Below are 19,429 nucleotides of genomic sequence, written 5' to 3' on the forward strand. Positions count from 1 at the left end.
GGAAAAGGTTCATAGCCTGCGTGATCTTTTGTACCTCCGAAAAGCGGTCCACGATCCCGTTAACCGCTGGGCCGAAGAGGCCGGTGGGGGAGAGCGGGGCATTGAGGAAAACAGCCCGCTCAGACTCCCTCATGTCGGCGAGCGTCAACCAGAGGTGCCTCTCTGTGACGGTCAGCGAGGACATGCACCTTCCAAGAGCCTGGGCAGCGGATTTAGTAGCGCGAAGGGAGAGATTCGTCGCGCTGTGCAAATCCGTGACGGAGGTCAGGATCCGGGCCTTTCTCATCCAGCTCACGGAGGAGATTGGCTTGGAGGATCTGTAGGACTGCCATGGAGTGCAAGGCTGAGGCAGCCTGTTCGGCGGCGGCGAAAGCGCGGTCGACAAGGGCTGATGTAGTCCTGCAGGCTTTGGACGGGAGGGCAGCCTTTGAACGCCATCCAGAGGGCGGGCAAAGATGCGCTGCAACCGCTTCTTCCACTTGGGGGATGGAATTATACCTCTTCTCAGCAGCGCCGTCAACCTGTGAGAGCGCCGAGGAGGCAAGCCCGCAGGGTCGACATTGAAAGCTCCTCGCACTCAGGGCAGCCGCCCGAAGAGAGAGCGGTGGCAGCGTGCTCGCGGAAATATACATAGGAAATATACAAAATCTATCTTCATGGATCATGATCTTTACTTAATATCCTAATGATTTTGGGCATAAAAGAAGACCCATACAATGTTTTGTTGGCTATTGCCACAAATATATAAACTGTGCAACTTATTACTGGTTTTGTGGTCCAGGGTCACACACACACACACACACACACACACACACACACACACACACACACACACACATTTGAGTTAAATTTGAGTTTCAGACAAAATGTTAACTTAATTGTCCCATCATGATATGGAAGATATAAATTCACCAAAAAATAATAATAAAAAAAATAAAATAATAATAATCACTTATAAAGAAGAAGAAGAAGAAAAAAAACTTTATCACAAACATTTATGATCGTCTGCTAAATGCTAGTTCGACAGTTAGTAGCCTACTGGTATTGTGTTTAGTGGAAATGTTGTGCTCGTTGGTGGACTGCATCCCACTAGGACAAACTTAGATAAACGCACGCTCTCTGAGAGAGGGAGAGAGAGAGAGAGAGAGAGAGAGGAGCATGAGCGCGCATCTGCCTTCTGTCAAAAGTGACAGCTGGGTCCACTTCCTCCCCTGTAAAGGCAACCTACCATTATTCCACAACGAGCTTCATCAGACTGGCTGCCTATGAGGTGTCGAGCGTCAGTTCTGCTGTCTCGCGTTGTTCTTATATTTTTTGTTTCAGTCTGGTTTCAGTGAGCACATCCATGCGTTACCACAGCACGCAGCGACATTTCATCTGACGGCGCGAGAGTTTCGAGTCCCAAAACTGCAAGACATTTGCTTTCATTCAAACCGGCTTTCTTTTATTTTGCATTTAGACTCGGTGACTTTTCACTTTCGCGAGGATCTCATTAGCATTCACGTGTCCTTTTTGTTTATTGCTGGGGCTATAAATACTTGTTTCTTGTACAATGTGTACGAGTTCTAGATTATCGTCTTTTGTCTTGCTCGGTCGTCCTTGAAAGAGAGAGAGAACCAGAATAAGAGGGCTCTTGAATCTGTCCACGCGTGAAAATGCCTGTGCGCCGGGGACACGTCGCTCTTCAGAACACTTATCTGGACACCATCATCCGGAAATTCGACGGGCAAAGTGAGTTTAAAAACTTTTTATTTTCTTTCTTTGGGTAAGAAGATATTTTATTGCTCAGAAGTGTGTTACTGTAGTCTATTGCAGTCATAGCAATGTTATTTTTTGTTTAGCAATTGGGGTCGTGCACGCACTCGCGAGAAACTGACAGTCAGAGAGCGAACGGCCATTGGAAGTGTGTAGGTCAGTCATTGGTATCAGTTTGAGATTTGATTTGCATGGCAGTTGATCATCAGGTGAGAGAGCAATTCAACAAACCCGGCTTATTTGATCTACTTTATGTAAATGCAGTGGAAAAAACTAATCTAACGACTAACATGGAAAATTGCTAACTACCATCTGTCTCTTTATTTTTCCATTCTTCTTTGTATGTGCGCGCGTGTTTATTTATGTCGTGCACCTGCTTTATTCATTCAATCATGTTTCCTGATTTTGGACAAATGTGTCAGTACACATAACTACGGAATGAAATTTGCATAGTATCAGTTTTCATATACCGTTAACAAATTCCAATGTGTAGGCTATTTGACCACATTTGTCCTATCCATGTTTGATCCTTCCACTCTCTGTTTCAAAATCTAAAGGAGGAAGCATTTTTAACAGAAGGTTTACAAGTTTTACTAAGTTTTAGTTTTATCTTTATGAAGAGCCCTTTGAAATTTGAGATCCAAATCCTAACCTTAATCTCTATCCATGCCCTAATTACCCTAAATCTTGTCTTACCCCATGATAAACCCAATGCATATGGCCCTTAATGAGGGTTCTTCCCCAGAAGTCAAAATAAAAAAGGTCATGGTATCTTAGTAAAAGTTTTTCTTTTTTATATATACAGGTGAAAGTAAAGAGTTTCATAAGCTCTACAAAAAAAATCACAAATAAATAAAATGAGAATTGCAAATAAGTCAATTTTTTTTTTTTTTTTTTTTTTTACAAATGTATTTTATGTCACAAACACAACTCTGCCTTCTTGCCATTCATTTGTGAACAGTTTCCTGTGCATTTGTAGGTCCCCAAATGCATTTGTGGATTTTGAGACATTTCTAGTCAAGACCTGCATACAAATCCACAAATTAGTTAACTCCACCCACCGTCTAATTAAGCCAATCAGAATCCATTGAGATGAGTCACACTCTTGCTCCAACCAATCTTGATTTGTTTACAAATCAGGGCAGTCTTGCCCTGAAATAACTTTGTTCATTCATTCATCATTCATTGGCTCAAATCGGAAGTACAACGCCCATAAAATTGGTACAGCAAAAATTTTTAAAATTTGGATTTCTTTAGACCATTAGACTGTGTATCAAGCCAAGCCACAGTATTATATTTTATATGCCTTTGAAAATGCCAGAGAAACAGCGCTTTACATCTCTGTTATGGGAACAACGCGTTATGGAAGCGTCACGTTATTTAAGATAGAACAGAAAAGCATCAATAAGTAGCTGACTAATGAATGACTGGATTCAACTTCATGATGGATTTGGATTTGACGATCTAAAGAGCATTAAAAATAGTATTTTAAAAGTTAAAAGCATGTATTCTGATTCCCTTTGTCTGTAGAGAAGATATAGGTGGGTTCTTATTAAATGTGTGACAGGTTGTTGCATTCCAAAGAGATCATATCATGCATTTAAAAGTGACATTCCCAGTAGACAAGCGATATGCATTATATATCGGTTAAAACACTTAACCACACAAATAATATTTCATATGAATCAGACTTAATAGTTTTTATTTTAAAAGTTACTTGCAGGATCCAAAATAAAAGCTAAGATGTATCAGCATTGCAAGATTTTTATTTGCATTAATATCCACTCACAAAACCCCAGTACAGCTGCAGTGATGCTGAGGCTGGTACTTTTAACTCGCTGATGGTCATTTGGGCTCATATTTGGTTTTATACATCCTATATATGCCACCACGATTGTGCTTTAAAAGGCATAATTAGCCGCCCAGACAGCAACATAGTGTCGACCCAGATCCGGCCCACATCTGGGCCCTGTGGAATCCACGTGTACCAGATGTGGGCCGGATCTGCGCCGACACTATGTTGCTGCCTTGGTGTTGTGCCATGTCTTACATCATCTACCCCTGTCTACACTGGACACGTCAAAGCGAATGTGCGAATCATTTGTGTAGTAAAGTAGAACGGGCATCCCTTTACTGTCAATGAATCGTTGTGTTGCGTCACATCCAGTGTAAACAGTATGATTAAAGGGGTGGTATAATGCCCCTTTTTACAATATGTAAAACAAGTCTCTGTTGTCCCCAGAGTGTGTATGTGAAGTTTTAGCTCAAAATACCCCACAGGGGCGGGGTTTATGTAAATTTTAGGGTTAGTGATGTCACTAACCCAGGAGGAATGTCGTGTAGTCCCTACCAGTCATTTGTTGTAGTCCTTAAAAAACGATTTCTTTAAAAGCAATTGCGTAAGCAATTCCTTTGCTTTGAACTTTGAGCGTTGTAACTTTGCAGATGTTGTTTATGCTCAAACAGCAACATTACACGCTAACTAAAGTTAGAAAAGTGAAACCATAATCAACCACCCCTTTAAAATTATATAATGGGTACTATTTGCTTTTGACGCGCTCTGTCGCGCCGCTTGCATCCGTTGTAGAGAGGATGGATGTTCCTGATGGAAATATAATGAAGCCTTAAACTCTAATAAGTTTTTGGAAGCAAGGTGGTTTAACCACACAAACAGCACTTCAGCTCAGTTTGAACGAAGCGCCCATAGAATACAGTTCCATCCTTTCAGGGGTGCAAAATGAAACTGTTCCCGCCCTGAGTCTAAAGCCAAACGGGATTGGTTGCTGTGAAAACATGCTACGATTGGCCAGCGCAATTTGGCTGTTATCTGATTGGCTTAAGTAGACGGTGAGTGGAGTCCACTTATTTGTGGATTTGTGTTTCAAAATCCACAAATGCGTGCAGGGATCTACAAATGCACAAGAAGCGATTCACAAATACTTGCAGCCATCCACAAACACACAGGAAATGATTCACAGATGCACAGGAAATGATCACAAATGCACAGGAAACGATTCACAAATGATTGCCTGGCAGAGTTGTGTTTGTGACATAAAACACATTTGTAAATATTTTCCTCACTTTATTAATTTGTGAATTTTATACATTTTTGTGAAACTGTTTACATTTATTTGTGGATCTTAAACTATTTATTTGGAATAATGCAACAATTATATCCCCATACAGTTAGCCAATGTGTGTATTGCTAATACTTCATCTTTTAAGTATACAAGTATGTATATGTGTGCCTGTGCATGTAGATATTGTGGATGTGAGCCTGCAGCTCCTCCTTTCACTCACTATCAGTAAAGACTAAGTGTCATTTTGCGGCTGCTAGGCAACCATCTCAGTGCGTTGTGTTCTATTCCTGAAGTAAAAAGGCGATAATGAGTTTGATGCTGAGGGGCATTAAAGTTCCTGTCACCAAACACAATTAACATTCAGAGATGGAGAAACAACATTGAGTTTCAGAGATAAAAGCAGGCAGTGTGTGTCCTTAGAGGCACAGGTAAAATACCCTTGAATGTATATATAGAAATTTAATTTGCTAAAAGGAGCTAAGAATTATTTCCATTCAATCTTAACCGTCTTAAGATGAACTGTGTTTCCTGTATTTAGGAGGAGAAGAACTAGTTAAGACACTGGGAAGAAAACGTAACTCTCAGTAAGAAAGTCTGGTTACATAAAAGTTATCAGTTCTCATTTCTCTAACAGTTGTTTTGCATGTTGCTTTCAAACATGTAGTTTAAATACATCGTTCACAACCCTCTTGATCTAGATAAAATGTTTGTTTCTTAATAATGAGAAAATGTGAATTCATGAATTTTTCATGTCTGGTTGAGACAAGTTGTTATAAATGTAAATTAATAGTAATAATTTAGAATAAGAAGAAGTTGTCCATTGTGACAACTTACCCCATTGGCCTATAATGTGACAACATGTCCCACAAAAGTTCAGTGTGTGTTAAATGCACTTTTAAATGTCTTTTTTTTTCCTGATAACAGTGGAAATGTTCATGTCAATTAATTCTTCTTTCTTAACACTTATCTGACCAGATCGTAAGTTCCTGATTGCTAACGCCCAGGTGAAGAACTGTGGGATTATCTACTGCAATGAGGGCTTCTGTCAGATGTTTGGTTTCTCGCGGGCAGAGATCATGCAGCAGTCCTGCACGTGTCAGTTCCTGGTGGGGCCGGGCACTATGAAGAGCGCCCTGGCACAGCTGGCACAGGCCCTGCTCGGGTCAGAAGAGCGCAGGGTGGAGATCCTGTACTACTCTAAGGAAGGTATGCTGGGCTTAGCGAGGATTTCACTCAAAATATGGCTTGTGTGAGAAAGTATTTTTGCATTGTGCTGATGCTCACATCATTACTATCGCAACTAATGCAGATACACCAGATACTGACGACACTGTCTGAACCAGAGATGTCACTAGGCCCTCTTTTTAAATATTGTAATTAACTCCGTAATCTGTACACAGATTCATGCCTGCCTCAGTCCCCTTTAAAACACAAATGAAAACAGCGGCAGGCTTCGGCTCCTCCCCGTCTTTTAGTCAGCGTTATTCAGCACGTTCTTCAATCGGCAGCAGGTGCAGCACCGACGTCAGAAGCAGATAGATTGACATGACATCTGCATCTGTGCAGTTCTTTGCCATAAATGCATTTATGCATTTTACAAATAGAAAACAAACAAACAAAAAAAGGAATGATTTAATAGGACAGATTAAACGTATTGCCAATCTAGACAATTACAGATTTGTCTTTAAAGAATATTAGCTGGTTAGTTAAAATGATTTTAAATGAAATCAATATTCAGGTGTCAACTTGATATTTAATGGGTAGTGTAGAACCTATTGTTTTGTTCATGCCTACCTTAGAGTACAAATATTAAATATATAGTTTTTAGTCCAATTATTATTATTTTTTAAATACCACTGTTGTCAGATTTTATTGCTGATATTAAATACATTATTGAAATTGAATCTTTTAAAGATTTCCCCTTTTAAGTATAATGGAGCTGTACATGTACACCTTTTACCTACACAAAAATTTTTGGGTTGGTAAGACATTTTTAAAAATAAATTAATACTTTTATTCATCAAGGATGCAATCAAATTGATGAAAAAGTGACAGTAAAGACATAGATTTGCTACAAAAGATTTATATTTCAAACAAATGCTGTTCTTTTGAGCTTTATATTCATCAAAGGATGCAGAAAAAATGTATCACAGTTTCCACAAAAAAAAAAAAAAAAAATTAACATTGATAATAATAAAAATGTTTTTATTATCAAATCAGCATTTTAGAATGATTTCTGAAGGATCGTGAAGACTGGAGCGGAAAATATATAAATAAATACATTTATTTTAATTTGTAATAATATTTCACAACATTACTGGGGTTTTTTTCTGTTTTTGTGATCAAATAAATGCAGCTTTGATGAGCGTCAGGGACAGTGTAAGATAACCACCGACTGAACTGTCTTGTCTCAAAGGAACTTAGGAAAAAGGTTTTTATTGGCAGCTTTTGAATCGTCACCAGCATTTCACTGTAAACACACTGAGTGACCATATCCACAAATCTTCCTGTTATACCTGTCTTCAGTTTCAGTTATGACACTTATGAAATTTGTATTCCCCATCTGTTTCATTAAGCACACACACAAACATGGAGAGTAAAGGCCCGTTCACACCAAGAACGATAACTATAATGATAACTAGTGTCCACGCCAGCGGATGATATTGTTCTGTTTGTTCTAAGCATGCGCTGCAGTTCTGTCGGCGACCACTTTAAATGCTTGAGCTCTTAAAGGGACACTTCACCCATTTGCATTAAGCATATATTATAATGGTCGTGGATTTTTCCTTTATTTTTCCCTGAGATGGGAGAAATAAGAATTTAAGTGTTTCACTTCCTGCTTATAATGACGTAAAAATCGTCATTTTGCGTCATTATAAGCAGGAAGTCACATTTCATTGAATAGTGTATGAGACTACAAACACTAGCTCCTCATTATTCCAGGGGGTGGGACCCACTCACCCTACAGGCCTATTACAGATCAGTGGGTGGGACTAAACTTATAAATGCTTATGGAGTCAGATGGGAATTTCTGGATAGATTCAGGATAGATTCTGATTGGCTGTCTATTTTTAGAACTATATATTTACTGTTATTGTTATAGTTATCGTTCTTTGGTGGACTTGCTTAATACAGAGACCAGCCGAGGGCCTGTGTGTCTAACAGAGCCACCAATCCCACAGGCTCTTTTTATGTCTTTAGTCTCCTCAGACAGGAACAAATGAATTGAGTCATTGGCTCTCTGATTGTCGTTAAGCCAGTGTTTGTGCATGTGTGCATTCATTGTACCTCAGCTAGAAAGTAGACAGGTGTTCCTTCGGCCGGGAAGCAGTGCACTGATAACATTACCATGACAACAGGACTCCAGAGACTCACACCATATCACTAAACTAATGCACTGAGCTCAGATGCACGCATAGGCTGACATGCACACGCTCACACGTGCCGCCGCCCCTCTGTTCTTTTTATCCATCACATATTTTAGTGGATACAGCATCTCGATCTGTGTCACAGTTGAGTTGGAGACTGAACAGCACCTTTTTGTGTGTGTGTGTGTGTGTGTGTGTGTGTGAGGGCAGGGTCTATATTTAGAGTGGTTGATGGCCTGCTTTAGTCAAGAGCTGAGGGGGGTCTGGCTGACTTTAATCATGCTGTTCTTTCTTTGGTTTTTCTGTCCTCCTTGCCATCACTCCCTTCTCATTCCTGTGACTCTCCCTCTCTGCACTGTGTTCTCATACCTTTTTTCACTCTCGTTTATCTCCTTTATTACTTTGCTGTTCTTCGTCATGTCTGGGTTAAAAGTACAACTCATGATGCTTTGATTTCTCTGAAAGCCTCATAACCAAAATATAAGTGACCTCTAAATGTTCTCAGTGCATCTGTGTGTTTGACTGAGAGTTTTGGAGACCAGGGTGTTTCACCAATTAGAAATGATCCCCAGGGGTGAAATCACTTGAACTGGATGTGGATGTTAAAGGACAGAACTGGTGTCATCTGAATTAGCAGATTGTCTTTAATTTGAGATAAAACATCCACACACGTTTTTTATCTACATTACTGTTTAAAAGTTTGGGGTCAGTAATATTTTTGAAAGAAGTCTCTGATGCCCACCAAGGCTGTATTTATTTGATTGTAAAATAACTGTTTTCTATTTTAAGTCAAGTCACCTTTATTTATATAGAACTTTATACAACACAGATTGTTTCAAAGCAGCTTTACAGTGATAAACAGGAAAATAATGATTCAATGATGTAAACAGACTTCAATTCTGCTGTAAAGCAGCTCTAAAAAGGCAATAGTAAATGGTCATTATTCTGTTGAAATCAGTTCAGTGTTGATTCAGTTTTGTTCAATAACTGTGTAAAGTTCACCAATTATGAAACAAGTTCAATTCAGCTATAAAGCAGCTCTGGAGAAAAACATTGATGTCACCATCCAGCTCAGTATCAGTGCAGTCAAATCAATAATATTGGTGAATATTAAGTGTCCCCAATTAAGCAAGCCAGAGACGACAGTGGCAAGGAACCTGAACTTCATCAGGTGAGAGAATAGAGAAAAAAAAACCATGGGAGAACCAAGGCTCAATCGAGGGACCAGTTATCCACTGGCCAAATGAAAAAGCATGGTGAGATTATGATTCCACGATGCATCACAAGTCATATTGTGAATTGATATCAGTCAGGATATTTCATCCGGCTCCTTCTACTTGAAGATTAGGGATACATCATGCTGGCATTCAGACATGTCTGGTTCTTGTAGTCTTTGCTGAGGATCGTCTTGTGGTTTCTGAAGACATTCAGCTCATCTATGTGCAGGTCTGCCATCTGAAAAAAAAGACCAGATCCGGCTGACTAAGGTAACTTCGGGATAAGGATGAAACGGGGAGAATAATATAAGCGTAGATGCCATTATGGCAAGTACATCAGATGTTATGAGAAGTGTCCCTGGTTCTGGTTGACCTAATTTATGCAGCCTAATAATCCTTTTGCATTTGAATTATAGAAGTGTGATAGTGCATTATGTGAATGCTAGGTTTAATCTAGATTTAAACTGACAAGAGTGTGTCTGCTTCCTGAACAAGGCTAGGAAGTTATGTACGGTTTTGATATTTATAACAAATTAGCTCAAAGATGAAAAATGTATAATTAATCATAACTTATAATTATGAATATTTGAATCAATTAATCTGATTAGCTTGATTTAGCTAAATTAATATTACAATCAATTAATTAGTTCGTCCAGTGAACAATTTTGATCGCTCATTAATTCTAATAAATTTATTTTTCATGGCCACAGAAAAAAGACCAGAAATCGTTAAACTTTGCGGCAAGCAGAGAATGTATTGTGCACAAGTTTTATTAACTACAATCACAAACACAACTGTTATGATCTGGTGGTTGTGGTAAGACAGCAGACAGCAGAGAGAGTGAGAATCCAAACTCAATTTAATGACAAATATAATCCAAGGTTAATAATCTTATACCATACCAGGCAGAGGGTCAAGCACATGTACTCGGTCCGAACACAAATACAATTCACGAAGTGCAGACAGGAACAAGGACTCAAAGACTCAGGCAGAGATAAACTTAAGGAACACAAAAAAACAACCAAACAAATAAACAAACAAGACCTCATACTGAATTAAGGCAAAAGGCATTTAAATAGACAGGGTAATGATATGATTAACAAGACACAGCTGAAACCAGTAAACTAATAATGAGCAGTGGGTTCTGGGAAATGGTGTCCGGGATTAACAGAGTCTATGTGTAAAACATACATGGGTGAAATTGTAAGTGACAGAATGAAACCGGAAACAGGAAATGAAGCTATGGAAAAGATTAATTCAACTATGAAAATAACCATCATCTTATTATTTTCAAAACCTTGTAGAAGTGTTAACAGCTTATTACTAAACCTCTGTTTAGTCAGTTAATTGTACGATACTTGCATTGTCGTTGCAGTTTAAACAGTTTCGTAAAGTTCCTGATTTGATGGTTCCGTGAGTCGATGGTGTTGAAATTGCAATCGATTTCTTTGAATGAAGTTGAATGAAGAAGATATGATGAACTTGCACGGTTAGTTCGACTCCATCACGGTTGAGGAAGTTGCATATGACTTGATGTGTTGGGCCTGCCGCACACGCACAGCGACCAGTAGAAATAGGAAGAGGTGGAGGAACTTGTGTGGATTTTCTATAAAGCCTGGGAAAAGTCATACCTCTCAGGGTTGGCTGACCAATGAGAAAGGTGGAATCTCCAAGCACGAAAATTCCTCTGTTGGGAGGTTTTATGACCCTTATGGAGGATGGTTATTGAGCATTGAAAAATGACCATATAGGTGGGGTTACATTAACTAGTAGTTCTCTCATAAAGCATGCATAAAATAAATACAAATGCAAGAGACACTATACAAGACATAATAATAATAATAATAATAATCATAATCATACACACAATGTCCTGGGGATGCACGTTCATTTATAGAACAGTTTGTCTATAAATTAATGCAGAAGAGTCTGCTTGATGTGTCTTTCCTTTCCTATGGCTCCTTGGCTCATTGTTTTGTGGTTGGTGAGGGGTTATGTTTATTTGTTAAATATAACAAATACTTGTTACTGATTTGTGTCAGTCGTTACATATTCTAGGTATTATCCACTGGCCAAAGATTTGAGACCGCAATGAGCATGAAGGACTATAATGCGTTAAAAGCTCGCTCAAGTGCTGAGGAGCTAAACCATTCAAGGCTTTATAAGTAATCAGCAAGATTATAAAATGTATGCAATGCAATGTTTAATAGGGAGCCAATCCAGTGTTGACAGAACCGGGCTAATATGGTCATACGTCCTGGTTCTAGTAAGAACTCTAGCTTCTGCGTTTTGGACTAGCTGGAATTCAGGGCAACCTTGAGGTCATGAATGCATGAATTAACTTTTCTGCATTTGACATTGAGAGCATATGTTTTAATTTAGATATATATTTTTAGATGTAAGAATGTGGTTTGACAGATACTAGAAATGTAGCTTTCAAATGAAAGATTGGTATCATAGAGCACACCCAGGTCCCTAACTGACGATGACAACTTGACAGAACAGCCGTATTCTAGGTTATTACATGCAGAGGTTTTTGGTCCAGTAATTAAAGCCTCTGTTTTTTCAGAATTTAGTTGTAGGACAATACTAGTCATCCGATTTTTTATATCAGCTATATGCATTCCGTTAATTTTGTGTATTTCTATGTTTCATCAGGGTGCAAAGAAATATAGAGCTGAGTCTCATCAGCATAACAGTGAAAACTAACGCCATGCTTCGTAATGATATCTCCCAAGGGTATCTCCCAAAAATTGCAGTTTTCCCTGCTCGCTTCTCGGCGACTGGAGCTCAACACAAGTTTGGTATCGTTGTGAAGCGCAGCATTCCAACTTTGTGAATATTCATAGCAAATTCTTGATGGCATGAGTCTGAACCAATGAAATCGGATTTTCAAACCCATGCTGGTGTAAACAAAACCAGCTTGTTGCTAACCAGTCGCAATAAGCTTTGCAATTTGTTATTTATTGTTGTTATTGATATTTTGTTGCATAATTTTGCTACATGGATCGCTACATGGGTAGCCCTTAACCAGTGACTCAAACTGACTGCTAAGCTGAAAAATCAGTTAGGTAACCATGTTAAATATTCTTTATATAAATATTTTAAATAAAGTTGAACATATAGATATAGGTTTTGACTTGTTGGGTGCCAAATTTGGTGTTATTACCAGGGATTTTAAGGTATGGTTGCTAGGTGATTTTGTTTTGGAACTTTCAGAAAATTGTAACTAGATTTTTCTCAAAATTGACTTTGTTGACTTCAAACTAACTCATTAATTCCTTGTCCGATTCCATCGTACATCATCTTGAAGGTTTTTTAATGGAGAATGTGAAAATAACAAGAACTAATTTTGAAAATGTGCTCATTCTGACTCATTTTGCCAGCACAGGTCACATTCGTCACAAACTAGTTTTAGAGTTGTTAGCTTATGCTTTATGTATTCCCTTTTTAATTTTATTTGCTGTTTTGAATTAAAATACTTCCTGTATGTTTATTACATTTAATTAAAATGTTTAAAATGAAATAACTCCCCCCTTATTTCATTTTAAAATTTTTAATTCATAGTCAATAAATATGCGAACATTATATCAAAGTTTTAAGACATAGTGAAAAAATGACACAGACACTGAAAGAATGTGTTACAGCACTCCACGGTCTCCCCTATTTGTTTTCTTAGATTTATGTTTACTCAAAGTCAGACCCCCTGAACGGCAGCACCTGTGTGTGGGTGTCTTATTGTGTGTTTGTGTAAGTGTGAGTGTGTTTGGACTACTCACAGCCCTCACACTGGTATTTATAACAGCTCTTCATAAAAACTAAACTCAATTTCTGCTGTATTTTGTACTCAAACATCTCTGCTAACTGACATCCCTGTTAACTACATTAATTCTCTTTCTCTCCTGTCTCTCTCTCTCTGCCTTTCAGGGGCATGTAGGCCATGTTTAGTTGATGTCGTTCCAGTAAAGAATGAGGAAGGAGTCGTAATCATGTTCATCCTAAACTTCCAGGAGCTTTTAGACCCATCTATGAAAAAAGGTGGCATCAAACAGCGGATGGCACACAGCTGGCTACAGGCAGGTGCGTGTCCCCCCCCCCCCCCCTTTCTCTGTGTGTACTGAGATTCTGGCCCTTTCTGTAACAGCCTTATAAGGAAAACACATTGACTGCTGTGCTTGGTGTGACGGTTGGTGTGTAGGTGTAGCCAGAGGCAGCATTTGATAAAGTTGGTGTCGGATTTTGGTGTCAGTGTTCATGTATATGAGAAGTGTGTGTGTATGCATGCCCCATCATTTCTGTTCAGTGTTGCATTTACCTTTTATATTAGACACTATGAGATATTTAGTTGACAAAATAAGTAACATTTTTATCATCATATTTAATTATATTATGTTGACAAATAAAATCAAAATAATTTTATCAATATTATTATTATTTTGAATATTTGTATTATTGTTATCATTAATGAAACAAATATTTAAAGTTATAGTATATAATGTATGATGTTTTTAAACATTATTATTATTATTATGTTATATTTAGTTATCTAACAAATTTCCTCAGTTCCATGCCTTATATAAAAATCACAAGAAATTTCTTTAATATCTTAATGTCTAGTTTCTCCTAGACAGCAATGTATTTAAATGAGAGAAAATGGGTTCTTCTCCTGCTTCACAGGTTTTAAAAGAGATCTCATCATTATCACATGCTGTGCCCGTCAGACGTTACTAAAAGGACCTACCAGACTTCAGAACCAGAAAGACTAGAACTCGTTTCTCACCAGTCATGTCCTCTGAGCTTTGAGCAAAAATATCTTCCTCTTTGATTATTTAAACTTGTGTTTCTGTATCAGGTCAGAGACGCAAGATGATGCTTAGAATGCCCTCTCTCCGTGTCAAACGGCAGCCGTCCCTCCCTCAGGACCACTTTGAAGGAGTGGTGGTGGACTACCTACAGGTACATCCGTGCACATACAATGCATAAGTTCATATTCACACAGACATGTGATCTACAGCTCCCTTCCGTGTGTCCTGCAGCCCTCTCACGAGGAGGTGGCCCTGAAAGACCTCCAGATGTCTCCAGGCAGCTGCTTAAATTCAGAGACCCAGGCCTTGATTCAGCAGACCCCCTCCTCATGTGGCTTCTCATCCCCACTCTCACGGCCCTCGGACCGGCTAGAGCCCGGCGGACTCCCTCTCAAACACAGCCACTCCAGAGAGAGCGTATGCAGCCTGCGTCGGGCATCCTCACTTCATGACATCGACGGCATGAGGGACCAGTGGAGCGGTATGAGTGTTTGTGTTTGCAATCATCTAGTTCTTAGTATTGTCAGAAACATTACTGTGTGCGAAACTTTATTATTTCTACCTCATCAGACAGTATTTGAAGGTGGAAAGACATCAAGGCAAGAATCCACAGAACATCCTGTCTCTGTGTGGTTTTCTGGTTGATTGAACAAATAAAGATAACATCTCATATCACAGTTAATATTTTTGTGCTTACAAAGTAAAAGTCATTATTAAATATTCTCATGGATGTCTCTAAAACTCACTCACTTGTACTAAAAACGACCAAGGAGAACCCAGTTTCATTTGATAAACATTATTCACCATAATTCACAAAAAAAAAACAGAATTGTGAAAGAAAAAAATCCATCAAAAGGAACAAACACAGAATCCAACTGTGTAAATTTCTCTTAGTTTGTCCACAAGCAAAATGAGGATGCTACGATAAAACCAAAAAGCACATTTTCTCTAATAGAAATCCATTATAAAGTAAAGGCTTAATATAAAATATTGTTTGATTCTTCTTTTTGGCAGAAGATGTTTATTACAAGTAAAGTCTCAAAATGTTTAGGACATTAATCCACTTTTTTATACAGTATTGTTAAAAAGTTAGGTGTTTTTTTTTTTTGTGAAAGATTTACATTTTTTATTTTTTCAGCGAGAATGCAGTATATTGATCAAAAGTGACATTGAAGACATTTATAATGTTACAAAATATTTATATTTCAAATAAATTCCTCAGTGATGGAAACCAGCTTCCATAATAAACTTTCCGATAGGGTGCAAAATATTTAGTCATCCGAAGCCACTGTGTCAGTATGTTTACCAACGTGAAACTGTTTCCTATAACAGGCTTTTACAGTGGAGAAAACGGAGTTGAAAGTCGTAAACATTATTGTCTTTATCCTTAGACTGCAGTTTCACTGGCTTTAAATAGTTTTCATGACAAATGAAGTGTAAGAGAAGTTTGGTTCTTTTTTTTTTGTTCTTTCAGACGTTGACTTACTGGGCAGTGTAACTTCCTTTTTAAATCATATGTCATATGTCTGATAATTCATGTCAGACATGAGCGGGGCTTGTCAGTCAGCCTATTGCTGCATGCGGCCTTGTTTGAACAGCTCTTTCGTCTCATAGATGCGATTAAACTCTTCCATTAGCATTAAACAGGTGAACCATTGACAGAGTACAGGATATGCTTTTGATGGAAATTAAGCATTATATTTGAATGTATTCTTGACTACATAATAAGTCTGATCAAAACCAATAAGTTTAAAATAGAAGTAGCTTTTGATAAAAATGAGCTTGAATGGTTTTCTAATGGACTTTATGGAACAACTCCAAAAAGCAGCACAAAGCATAATGAGCATAACAAAGCGGCCCATTCGAATATGTTAAATTGTACCATTTAAGTCTCTGGAAGTCCAGAATAAGACTAGTTGGTTCCCTGCTGAGATGGACACATGTGGCGGCCTGACAGACCTATTTCTGTAGCTGTAGTCCTAATCAATGCTTTTGTGCGACTGTGATTACCCTCAGCCACCCCTGATGCGTCTGGCGCTCTGCATGTGTGTGTGTGCCAGCTCTAAAGTTTTTATTCTGTCTCTGTATAGGTGTCCAAATGACTCATAGGTTTATAATAACACATTTTCATTATTGCTTACTCAAACAGTGGCATAACCAGCAATGCAATTGGGAGATGCATACAGGATGGTAGTACAAGTCACGTGGCATGACATTGTTTTTAATCAATTTTTTTTTAATACTGTGATGAAAACTGATCAGAGGGTGATATTTCTTTCTCAGATCTGAAGCCCAGTAACTTAAACTCCACCTCAGACTCTGATTTGATGCGGCACCGTGCCATTGGCCACATCCCTCAGGTGACGATATCTTTCGGCTCAGACCTCCTCAGACCACCTTCCCCCACTGAGATCGAGATCATAGCACCCAGCAAGATTAAAGACCGCACACAGAACGTCTCAGAAAAGGTCACTCAAGTCACGCAGGTAATATGAAAAAGTACTTGACAGCACAGCAACGTATTTCATACACATTTTCATGCAAATGTTCCTTTTGTTTCTGTTTCCTTAGTGAGGCCTATTGATTTTGCCATTTGATTTATTTATACCCTATGATTTATTTATGGTACTGTTGCTATACACATGTTGTAATAAAAAAAAAAAAAAATCCAAGTGATTGTAGAAACCTCAGTAATGTGAAAATTAGGGCTGCCAATCATGTTACAATTAGAATAATTTATATTCTAACAAAATTGTGTGTGCAATATACCAATAATCAAATTAATTGCAGTTATCCTATGTTATAATATGATAGATACATACACCACTGTTCGAAAGTTTGCAGTCAGTAAGATTTTATACTTTTTTTTAAAGTCTCTTATGCTCTATTGTGAAATTTTATTACAATTTAGAGTAACAGTTGTCTACTTGAATATGTTTTAAATGTATTCCTGTTTTGGCAAAGCTGAATTTTCAGCATCATTACGCCAGTGTCACATGATCCTTTAGAAATCATTCTAATATGATTTGCTGCTCTAGAGGCATTACTTGAAATAATGAATATAGTTGTTCTTAATATTTTTGTATAAACATGATTTTTTTTTTCAAGATTCTTTGATAAATAGAATGTTCAAAAGAACAGCATTTGTTTGAAATAGGAATATTTTGTAACAATGTTTACAATCTCTTTTGGTAAATGTTATGCATGCCTGAGGAATAAAATAATACATAAAATTTTTTTAAAACTTACTGAACCCATTCATTTGAATGATAGCTTGAATTTGAATTTATTGAAAGAATAGCCCCTTGAGATTTTCAAGGGGGTCCTAGAAACACAAACAGAATAATATAACACAAAACACAACAACCTTACAAAAATACAAAACAAAAGAAATGCTCGACCTGTCCCCCACACCCACAAACCACAGTTGAAATACAAAAATTCAACATCATACATCAGTAACATCAACATAAGACCAGTTAATAACTGAAAATCCTTGAATTCTCTAAAAAAGTAGAAGAAAAATCAAAAACATGAACAAGTTATTTTAAGATAAGAAAATAAAGATAGCCTAAAGCGATTAAGGGAGGTAGTAGATCTCAGAGAAACAGTTAGATTATTCCAGTCGAAAGGGGCTTTATACTGAAATGACCTACGTCCGACTTCACTGAAAATTTTAGGGGAATAAGAATAAGAAGAACTATATGGAATCAAAAATTGTTTCAAATAAAAAGGACACAATTTATTAAAAATAAACAGAAGCCAATGTAATTGTCTTTTAGATTTAGGATGCAACCAATTAAGCAATTCATACATATGACAATGATGAGTACGATATGGACACCTTAACACAAATCTGCACAAAGAATTGTAAACATCATAAAGAGGCTTAAGATCAATATCATGGGTATTTTGATAAACAGTATCGGCATAATCAATAAGAGCTAATATTAACTGAGAAACAATTATTTTCCTGACTTGAAATGTAAAACAATTGATTGAGCGATAAAGTAAACGGAAACAATAATATGTTCTATTAACAATATAATCAATATGGGGCTTAAAAGTAAGTTCAGGATCAATCCAAAGGCCAAGATATTTAAATGAATCAACATTATCAAGAGATAAGCCATCATCAAAAATAATATTCAAATCAGAAGGATAGGAATGACGAATCCCAAACATAATACAACAAGATTTCCTTTTATTCATTATAAGCATATTGTTATGAAACCATTTTTGAACCAAATTAAAATCAGATTGTAAAGAATTCTGAATTTGTAGCTAAAATTCATTATTTCATTTATTTCATTATTACTATTTATGGTGTAAATAACAGTGTCATCAGCATAAAGATTTGAGCATAAATCATTAGTTAATGAGTAAAAATTTGTATATATATCCCCTGGTTTCACAGACAGGGCTTAAGACTAGTCCTAGACTAAAATGTAAGTCTGAGCTGTTTCCACTGAAATAAACTTGCACTGACTGATCTTAAAAATATATCAGTGCCTTTTTAGTTTTAAGATGCACATCGGTAATGTTTTTTTCTAAGCATGTTTATAAAAATTACTTAAATGTCCTAATTGATCTATGGTCTAATCCTGGTTTAGTCTAAACCCTGTCTGTGAAACCGGGCCTATATGTATTAAATATAAGCCTCTAGATCTCTCAATCTATCTTGCAATCAGAATTCTACTCCGTTTTTTAATTGTTTGTCTTTGTAAAGAATTTAATGTAACAGCAATGTAACATGTTAATGACTAAATTGAGTGAAGTCATTTTAAACTAGAAAAGGAAAGTCTGTCAAGACAAACCGATGAAAGCTTGACAAAACCTTATCTGAAGGTTTAAACAGTCTTGACATTTGATGGTTTTATGGGCCTTACAGATTTAAGTTCCATTTAAAAAGATGTATACACACCAAAACTGCAAAAGTTGCACTAGTTGACATCACAAAAGCTTTCACTCATCCTCATCAGCCAATGAAAAGGTTGATGACATCATCTGCATGATTTACTATTTTGTAACATCTCCACACAAGCAGTTAGTGACCTATTTACAGGGGACCACTGAGTCCTGTGATGAAGTGGGCAGTGCTTATTGGGCTGTTATCTAGGGAACGGACACACACTGACACACTTTTCCTAACCCTGTGTTTTATGTGTGATTATTGCTGTGTGCTGGGTTTACTGGAATGCATG

The 19,429-nt window shown here is 37.4% G+C and overlaps 1 protein-coding gene across 1 annotated transcript in view; it reads left to right on the forward strand.

The window, feature by feature from the left end:
* The first annotated feature begins 1,159 nt into the window (after positions 1 to 1,159).
* kcnh6a (potassium voltage-gated channel, subfamily H (eag-related), member 6a) overlaps positions 1,160 to 19,429 on the forward strand; it is a 41,013-nt gene continuing 22,743 nt past the window's right edge. Inside the window, exons 1-6 of the mRNA XM_079860897.1 lie at positions 1,160 to 1,731; positions 5,811 to 6,041; positions 13,348 to 13,500; positions 14,273 to 14,376; positions 14,457 to 14,706; positions 16,509 to 16,711. Of these exons, the coding sequence (XP_079717023.1) occupies positions 1,656 to 1,731; positions 5,811 to 6,041; positions 13,348 to 13,500; positions 14,273 to 14,376; positions 14,457 to 14,706; positions 16,509 to 16,711 (1,017 nt within the window). The 5' untranslated portion in view covers positions 1,160 to 1,655. The remainder of the gene's footprint in view (positions 1,732 to 5,810; positions 6,042 to 13,347; positions 13,501 to 14,272; positions 14,377 to 14,456; positions 14,707 to 16,508; positions 16,712 to 19,429) is intronic.

The sequence above is a fragment of the Squalius cephalus genome, assembly GCF_949319135.1.
Source record: "Squalius cephalus genome assembly, chromosome: 1".
NCBI classification, from domain to species: Eukaryota; Metazoa; Chordata; class Actinopteri; order Cypriniformes; family Leuciscidae; genus Squalius; species Squalius cephalus.